The 9,716-nt window shown below is 38.8% G+C and overlaps 1 protein-coding gene across 1 annotated transcript; it reads right to left on the bottom strand.

Annotated features, from left to right (window-relative positions):
- Window positions 1-5,241: 5,241 nt before the first annotated feature.
- Window positions 5,242-9,716, bottom strand: LOC123961536. Its single transcript, XM_046037013.1, has 4 exons — window positions 9,538-9,716; window positions 9,087-9,336; window positions 6,300-6,437; window positions 5,242-5,678 (listed from the first exon to the last, which is right to left on the bottom strand). The coding sequence occupies exons 1-4, from the start codon at window positions 9,714-9,716 to the stop codon at window positions 5,409-5,411; spliced, it is 837 nt and encodes a 278-aa protein (XP_045892969.1). The 3' UTR covers window positions 5,242-5,408.

Below are 9,716 nucleotides of genomic sequence, written 5' to 3'. Positions count from 1 at the left end.
GTTAATCCCGACGTTACACGTCAAGTTACCTGGATAAGCCAGTGACCTCACTTTGTAATACAAGCCACTGGTGTAAACAGGTGGGAGACTTATTTAAATGAGGCAGTGCAAAGCGAGTTGTTGGTGTTTTGATGAAATATGGGTCTTGAAAGTTGTGCTGAGAATAGACGTCTCAGAACCAAGTCTGTACCTGGCGCAATGTAAAGCCAATGATTTTGTCAGCAAGAGCAAACTAAATAGCCTACTGGAAGTAAATGTGCAGCAACAACAGAATAATGCTCAAAACAGGAACATCAGTAAAGCAGTCTGCATTTATCTATAAATGAATTAATAATTAACAGTTTCTGTATAGCTGAATCATACTGTATTAAAAGGTTTGAGCCACAGTGATTTTAAACTAAAACTTAAAGCATTTAACATAAAATAAAAAAATGTCTATTTGGAGTAGCTTTACTCAAGAAATATGCTTGTTAATCACAAAAAAATCACAAATCAGAAAAAAGTCTTACATCAGAGAATATCAACAAGAAGGAGATCATGATGGTGTTTGTATTTCCGTACAACCACAAAAATCTTTTAACTGTTTGTAGCGTGTTACAATTACTGCATATCTATAAACCTAGTGATATAATCAAAGAGTTAAAAACAATATAATTGAACATTAATACATTCTAATTATTATTTCTTTTTAACGGACAGGCGATGTCAGCGATGAACTGTCTGGAGTAACTTGTCCTAATAAATATGCTTTTTAAAACTAAAAATTGTTTGTGAACCAACACAATGTTAATAAATTCAAATTCTTATTTCTTTTTAACAGCCAGGATCAGGTGATGTGTATGGCAGGGGGATTTATTCTACTCCAAACATCACTGAAGCGAGAAAATACGCCAAGAAATTCACCTCCAAAAATGATGGCAAGAGATACAAAGTGGTTCTGCAGAATCGGATCAACCCTGCATACAGAAAGAAACACAGAAAGAACAGAGATTACTGGCTGGTTCCCATCTCAAAGGGGAAATCGGTGACAGAAGTGCAGAAGATGGTAGAGAGGGCCATCCGTCCTTATGGCCTTCTGGTGAAAGAGGTCTAACAGGGCGAGAAAGGTCACAAGAAAACCCACAAATTTGGCCATGTATTTTTTTGGTTAGCTTTATTTTGAAAAGAAAGTGAGTGTGTTGTCTTTAAAGCATAAACTGTATCATTGCAAATCCATACAAAATATTCTGATGTTGTCAGAAATAATGATGTCTCATTTGAATATATAGATATATAGATGTAAAATTAATATCACAGCTTCATTTAGTGTGAATATCCTGTACTGAAATTTCTTCTTCCTTTGTTCCATTTTTTAATAATCCATTTTTGAATTTAATAAACACAATTAAAACAGATTTGATATCAGAGTCTGTCCATACCAAAGAGAACACAGTGGGTGAATGTTTCATTCATTCATTATGCTTGTATGCTTTTCTATTTAGCAAAAGCATTTAATTTAAAATGCAGAAGAAAAAGCAATCTTGTCCTTGAGAATTGAGTCAAACTTTACTATTATTTACTTTATTGGCATATTTGTGAATAGTCTTCTGGTTCAGTACCAAAGTATTATCCACCGACAGCCAAGGGAGAGAAGGAGGTCCCAGGACAGGCGATTGTCCAGCACAGGAAAGCCTCATAAGAGAGGACACGGGAGGAGAAAACATTTAGACAGAGAAAGAAATACAGGCTCACAGATTAAACAACAAAAAAAGAGGTATGGAGAGATGCTAAAAGGTTTGATTAATAGCTATTATTATGGTAAGTTGTAGTTACTCGCACATTGTGCTCGTAAATCATTTTTCTGGTTTGCACGTAACGATTTTTAGGGACACAGGTGGGCAAAATGAAATTTAAGTTCAAGGAAATACCAAATTACATAGGGCTCTATGCATCATACCTAACTTATGTTAAAATTGTATGTTTAACTCAGTAATGCAGTTACAAAGGTGTTACATTTTACTGGATTAACATTTACCATTTATAGGACTAATAATTGATATATTATCGATAAATTTGCATTGAATAGTGAAATTCCTAAGATGAGTTTACATCCAACAGACATTTGACAATTAAGAATTTGAATTAAGAATTAAGAAAAAAAGTTTTTTGCTGAGCCTTTTTTTAATAAGACTATGATTCTGTGACACAAGACAGCTGTTAGTTTGTTAGAGCAGGTCCACTAAAATGTTTATTGCTCTCAATATGAAATCTCAGTTTAAATTATAAAAATCTGTATTTGCCAGCCCCTGCCCCATTTCCACACTGCTTCCATCTGACTGGAATGAGTCTTTATTTCCTCTCAGGAACTGATTTGGAATATTTGTGAGAGCTAAATATTGTACGATCAAGAAATTCAAATACAGGCTCTTAACAACATTCAATGCCATGTAGTGATACATTATCTAGATCATTTCCCACGATGCATATGTAACCGCTTTAGTATTATGTTGTTGAAGGGTCAGTAACATTACTAAAAACACAAATATACAAACAAAGGAAAAGATTTTCTCAGTTACCTCTACTGGTATCAAACTAAGCAGATAGTTGTGGAGGGTGAAAGCAGTATTGTTACTGGTCTTTTTCCAGAATTTAAATTTTTGAAATACGACAGCCTTTGACGACAAACTCTGTCTCCCCCCTTTGTTCTGTTGAGTTGACTGACAGGCGCAGCTGTCTTGTTAAATACGCACTCTGTGATCCATCTCCTGGATAATGCAACAGACTGACTGGCTATCTTTAGAAAGTGTTGCATGTGAAAGTGTTGCACCCAACAAACTTAGGTTAACTTTGTACAGTGTCTTGATTTAAATCAATAATCAATAGACTCTTCACACATGTATAAAGGCGTGAACAATAACCTTATTTGGACACAGTGAATCTCTTTAGATCTAGGACGGAAAAATATCCTGTCCTCCTGGATTGACAGGGGTTGTTAGTGCTTTCACCCACTGGAGGGCAACAACGACTAGTTCAGAATCAGAAATCAGAATTAGAAATACTTTATTGATCCCCGGAGGGAAATTCTGTGTCAGAGTTGCACACATTGCACAAAGGTCAAAAGGAATGTAAATAAAGATAGAAAGTTGGTATATAAAGAAGTATATAAATATCAGAGTAAAAATATATAATACAAGAAAATATATAGGAGTGTGGATATGTACAACATTTACATAATTAAAATAATTGTTATGGGGAACAGTAATAATGAATAAATAGTAGCAGCAGAATTACAGCAGAGAGAATTACACATTAAGTATTTAAACAGATATTATTGCACAAAACAGATAATAATGTCCAGTTTAACACTAACTAAGTGTCCGTGTGTCTGACACTTAGTAGGAGGAGTTATAAAGTTTGATGGCTACAGGCAGGAATGACTTCCTGTGGCGCTCTGAGGTGCATTTTGGGAGAATAAATCTTGCAGTGAAAGTGGAGTGGGTGGGAGACATTGTCCAAGATGACATGTAGTTTAGACAGCATCCTCCTCTCTGACACCACCGACAGAGAATCCAGCTCCACTCCCACCATGTCACGGATCAGTTTGTTGAGTCTGTTAGCGTCCCTCACGGCTTTGGCCCTTCCTGTAGAGGGCTTGAGTGTTCTTGGCCCAGTCCAGTTTATTGTCCATGTGCACTCCCAGGTATTTGTAATCCTCCTCAATGTCCACAGGGACCCCCTGGATGGAAACAGGGGTCACTGGTGCCTTGGCTCTCCTTAGATCCACAACCAGCTCTTTAGTCTTTGTCATGCTGAGCTGTAGATGGTTCTGCTTGCACCATGTGACAAAGTCCCCCACTACAGCTCTGCACTCAGCCTCGTCACACTTGCTGATACATCCAACCACGGCAGAGTCATCAGAAAACTTCTGAAGATGTCAGGACTCTGTGTGGTAGTTGAAGTCTGTGGTGTAGATGGTAAAGAGGAAGGGAGAGAGGACAGTCACCCGCTTGTTCAGGTGGGCGTAGATGCGGTAGAGCAGGAAGATGATGGCGTCCTCAACTCTCAGTCGGGGCTGGTAGTTGAACTGGTGCAGGTCTCATAATGTGGGAGGTCAGTGCCACAGGTCTGTAGTCCAAAAAGAGAAGGGGAAGGGGACATTCTCTGCATTTAACCCATCCTATTAAGGAGCAGTGGGCTGTCATCGTACGGCGTCCGGGGAGCAGTTCAGGGTTCAGGGCCTTGCTCAGGGGACACCCTCTCTTATCGTTTAAGCACATGCAGTCATGGACAAACATTACTTCCCCGAAATTCTTTGGCACTTTCAAATGTTTGTTTCTTTTGTTTGCATTGGAACAACTAGATATTTGATAGAACAACCTAGGGAAAAACAATTTGAAATCAATCCTCATATATCAAAACTGTTGCTCTGTTCTGTCCAAAACTAGGAAACTTCAAAGAGGAGAGGAGCTGGACAAATCCTGGCTGAGCTTCAAAATGTATCTCAGATCCACACAAAATTACCCATATTTCAACATTCATCAGTGATCAGTACCTTGGATGTCTCCAAACACAGAACACAGAATTGGTGAGAAAATATGTTTTTTCAATTTGGTTAACTAATCACAGGGTGTAAGTTTCATATACAGTTTCCACTAAACCACTATTGACAAGTAACAAGATGTTTTGAACCTACATTTACACTGATTTTTGTAATAAATGTAATGTATGTAACTTTCATTTTCAACCTCATGTGAGTGCTAAATAGAATAACAAAATCTGATTTTAAACGCTCATATTAAGTGAAATTTTACTCCTACACACAAACTTCGGAATAAAAGCTTTTTTTATTGTTCTGTCTGTGTGCATTAATATAACATTTATTTCTCTGTCTTCACGTTTTCTCCTACCGTGTCCTCTCTTGTGAGCACTGAGGCTTTCCTGTGCTGGACAATTGGCCCTCCTGGGACCTCTCTCTCTCCCTTGGCTGTCGGTTGATAAAGCCAGATAGTTTTCATCTGGACCTTCTTCCTCCAAGAGACTTTTGATACGTACAAACAAAGTAAATACAAATAGGCCAATATAGTAAATGTGGATGTTTGACACAAGTTTGCTTTTTCATCTGTATTTCAAATTAAATGCTTTTGCTAAATAGAAAAACACAATATAATGAAGCATTTACCCACTGTGTTCTCTTTGGAATGGAGAGATGCTGATATCTGTTTTAAATTGTGTTTATTAAATGCAGAATAGCTTTTTCCCCACAGCACATTCATCTATATATTCAAATGAAACATTACATTTGACAACATCAGAGTATTTTTCATGGACTAGCAATGATATAGTTATGCTTCAAAGACAACAAACCCACTGTCATTTCAAAATAAAGCAAAGGAAATAAGTGTTCAAATTTGTGGGTTTGTCTCGCCCCGTTAGACCTCTCTCAACAGGAGGCCATAAGGACGGATGGCCCTTTCTACCATCTTATGCTCTTCTGTCACTGATGTTCCTTCCGGGATGGAAACCAGCCAGTAATTGTCGTTGTTGTGTTTCTCCCTGTACTTGGGGTTGATACGATTCTGCAGAATCACTTCGTACATCTTTCCTGTCTTTTTGGAGGTGAATGTTTTGCTGTAGATTTCCGCTACAGAGATGTATGGAGTAGAATAAATCCCCCTGCCAAACATCTTACGATCACCTGGCTGTTAAAAAGAAATAAGAATTTGAATGTATTAACGTTAATAATATATTGACTTTAACTTTTTGATTATCCTAAGGGTTTGTAGATATATACAATATCTCTTTGTGGTTATACGACAAATAGAAACACAATCTTGATCATCTTCTTGATCTTCTCTGATGTAAGACTTTTTTGTAATGGTTAAAAGAAGTGTTTTTAAAAAACTTACTTATACTGTAGAGTTACCCCAACAGTAGGGGAGAGGTGCCATTTATTTTGAATATGGTTTTCTCCTGTTTTCTTGTCCGTGAGTCAGGTTAAGTATGTGTTGTTTTTTTATCTTTTTGTATTTACTTTGTTAGGGTTAATTATTTGGGATGGGAAAGGGTGGTTTTGTTTGTTATTTTGGCCTAGTGCTCCCTGATGTCTGGGTTTTCTATATAAGCTGTAAATAAATCCATGTATTAACAGACTGAATATTCTATTGTACTTTGATGATTATTGGGGAGTGGGGAAAAGAGAGGAGACATCATGTTGCGCTCAGGTTTCCCCTAGGCGTAACAACTTAGTAATGCAGTTAGAAAGGTGTTACATCCTACTGGATTAACATCACTGATAATAATCGACACATAAATGATTGAACCTCGTAGAATCCTTCGATGATGCCTTCAGCACCTGCCTTTGATGTCCCATGGTAGGACACAGGCCACTCTCCTGGCACTGACTCTGTGCTTCGGTATCGGTTTCCCAGCCAGGTATTTTCATCATACTTATCCAGGACCTGTAATAAAACAATCACATGACATCAGAAGTTTTTGTTGGTCTCTGCTTTTTCGTGATTTTAAAGCACTGACATCAATTGTTGTAATGTAACATGGGCAGTTGACCAAATGTGATTGTAAAGTTTACAAGATTTGCAATGGAAAGATAAAAGTATAACCGACCCATGATATCGATGGAAAAGATATCAGGCCTGCTTTGACTGTACTGACTGGAGTGTTTTTGAGGCTGCAGCCACCCACCTGGACAAACTAACTGACACTGTGACATCAGTTTTTTGTGATTTGTGACGTGTGTGCCATCTAAATTCGAGCGCAGGCAGAGCCAATGGCTCCCGGGCCCCATGAACCCAAGGCCGGTCCAGACCCCGGACGAAGGCCCAGCCCCCACAGACCCTCAAAGAAGTGGGCAGCACCGGCCATGCTCCCCTGGAACCTACGTACGTTGTGAGAGAGCTGGCTGGGGGCAGCGCCGGGAATCCTACCCCCGCCAAAGAGGAGAGGTGACAATGGATCCCGGGACCAGGGACACGCCACTCGCCCCAGATGTGAGCAGAAGCCCCAGGGCCCCAGAATTTTTGAAAGCATTTGTTAATTATGTTCTGAAAAATAGCTTGCAACAAGAAATGTGAACTAACAAATGAAAATGCTTTGAGAAAGTTTTATTTGCGCAATAAAAAAAACATACAATGCAATTTAAATATAGAAAAAACAAATGTGCATTGTCTACAACTTACAGCTGATCACTGCATTGTATTCTGTTATATTTTTATATTTATGAATTGTCACCTGCCAGAATGTTTTGTTTTGTTTCCCTTCATATAAATAAAGACATTTACACTGTAAATTGGAGCAGGAAATGTCTCCAGAATGCAGGAAGTATTTAATGCTCCAATTTTCTGGAGGAAAAACCCTCATATATTTATGCATTTCATATTTCTTCAAAATAGTGTTAATAATCTTCTTTTGTTATTCTCCTGTATTGTCACATCTCCTAACCCAAGTATTTCATCACGCCCCTAATCTGAGCCCTTCTGTCCCCACCATTTTTTTCAACACAAAGTGACGCCCTTGGGTGCGTGGGAACTGGAGCCTCTCCACTACCTGCCAGTGTTTCTCTGTCTGCAGAATCCGGACCTGATGTGGCCCATTCTCCGTTCAGACCTGCCAAACTGCTGCGTTTATATAATGTGTATTTCTTTGTTCCTCTCTCTGTGCTGGAGTTCTTTTAAGAACTTGGTGGCTTGATCCAGATTATTATTGAATTGGTTGAATTTTAATGAGTGTGTTTATTCACGTAGTGTATCAAGCTTATTACTTCTATATACGCAAATCTGATATTAATATTTTACTCATGGATAAGGATGTTAAGCTACTGTATGAATGAGCACTTTAGAGCACTTTCTGTGGCTGGTCTGGTTGTCTGGTCTGATTGAAAGATTGTGAAAATGGAAGGATTTAGGTGAATTTGTGCATTATACTTTGTCAGTTAAAGCAAGCCAGGCAGCCTTCAGTGTTTGAGAACGGCGCTGTTTTTTAATCGCCCACTAGAGGGCTGCAGCGCCACAATAACCAGCCTAGTTCAAATGAACGAAATGACTCAAAAAAAAGATTAGTTCATTTTAATGACCGAGATTTGAAGATTCGAGTCTGTCAAAATTTACGTTACACCAGCCCCAAAGGTTCGTCGGCCCACCGGTCATTTGCCCGGTATGCCAGATAGTGATGCGCCATCTCACTTTATTCCTATACCATCCAATACCAAGTAATTTCCAGGCTGGTATTGCCGATACCAAAACTAATATATTTTTTAATTCTCGTTTAATGTGACCACCCCTCCCGTTTCTGTAGGCTATATATGATGGAAATAAATAGTACACCAAAGGCTTACCAATTCCAAATAATAGCTGCATAATGACAAGACATCAAACTACTGTCATAGTCTTTACTTTTATTAAAAATATTCTGTTCAGAACAGCTGCTTCATAACATCATCATATTATTTTGACTTAATCTCAGATGTTTTAGGACGTTTGCGGTGTTGCCAAAGGATTTCACTGTCTTTGCACACACGTCACTAACAGCCTCATTACCTTCATGGCAAGTGACTGCTCAGAATTGTATCACGGGAAATGCAAAGGGCTGCACACAGAGCCATAATGCAGTCATGACTTTGACAGGCGGAAGGAACCAGTAAGATATATACTGGCTCCAAATGACTGTATTTAGATATAGATCCTTTTATGTGAGTAGTTATCGATCCTAGAGCAGTAAACGTCGGTCAAACGTTAGTATGCATCCGCAGATTACCAATCCATCCCTACTACGGACAATTCAGCAGTCCGTGACAAGCGCTTTTCTCTCTCTCTCTCTCTCTCGCTGTCTGTCGCTCTCTCTCTGTCTCTCTCTTCTTGTGCTCTCTGCAGGCATTCAATCTACTGCTTGGACAGAGGACCCAACGATTTCATCTTAATTTCAAGGGCTTTAATGCATGACGAATGATAGATGAACAGATTTGGGTATTTAGCCTATTTGTTATTATTATTTATGGATACGTTTTCTACATTCAACAAAATTTGCAGTCGTGTTTCACAAATAAACTGGACGGAAACTCTGGGATTAAATGTCAAGTAAAACAAAAGCATATTTACCTTGAGGGCAAAACGCTGCCATCCACATGGGCGTTGATACACCTCTCCACCTCTGTAATAAGTCTCGGTGTCTTTCAAATTGGTGAAATCATAGTCGAATCCTGGATGAAAGAATTCATCTTCGTTGATGAAGTGATTTCTTTCGAATACTCTTTCAATATCCACGTGGTTCTCTGGGGCAGAGTCTGTTGCCGGTCCATCACCTTGCAAGATGCTTCGGAGCTGGACAAAGTGGGATCTTGACACCGGACTGTAATGGAAGGGGAGAAAATGATATTTCAAAGCACATTAGTCTCTTCTTGCAGTCAGTCACATCTGAATTATATCTACACAGCTTTTCACAACTCATTCTGTAAAGATTTACAAACTATAAAACCGCAGTGTGTAACGTTTTCAGAAATCTCTTCTCCGTGCACAGATTGTATCAAAATATCTCATCGCCAATAATTACCAGGTTTCATTTCCCTTCAAGACTGAATGGATGAAATTATTGATGTGCAGGTGCTCCCATGCTGCTCCTCCATCACAGCCATCTCCAGAATCCCCAGATTGTGATATGTTTTTATCAGTAGTTACATTGGCATTGCAAAGTGCGCACAAAGCTTCAACGGCAACTTCTTTGTGGATCAT

Source organism: Micropterus dolomieu, linkage group LG22, assembly GCF_021292245.1.
Source record: "Micropterus dolomieu isolate WLL.071019.BEF.003 ecotype Adirondacks linkage group LG22, ASM2129224v1, whole genome shotgun sequence".
Classification (NCBI taxonomy): domain Eukaryota; kingdom Metazoa; phylum Chordata; class Actinopteri; order Centrarchiformes; family Centrarchidae; genus Micropterus; species Micropterus dolomieu.
The sequence above is the reverse complement of the archived record's forward strand: the minus strand, read 5'-3'. Positions and strand labels throughout refer to the sequence as shown.

Excerpts from the sequence above, each read along its gene's own strand:
- LOC123961536 (XM_046037013.1), bottom strand. The coding sequence starts at position 9,716 with ATGATCCACAAAGAAGTTGCCGTTGAAGCTTTGTGCGCACTTTGCAAT. Across the intron at positions 6,438-9,086 it reads GGCAGCGTTTTGCCCTCAAG|GTCCTGGATAAGTATGATGA; the intron begins GTAAATATGCTT and ends GTTTTATTACAG. Across the intron at positions 5,679-6,299 it reads TCATCGAAGGATTCTACGAG|CCAGGTGATCGTAAGATGTT; the intron begins GTTCAATCATTT and ends TCTTTTTAACAG.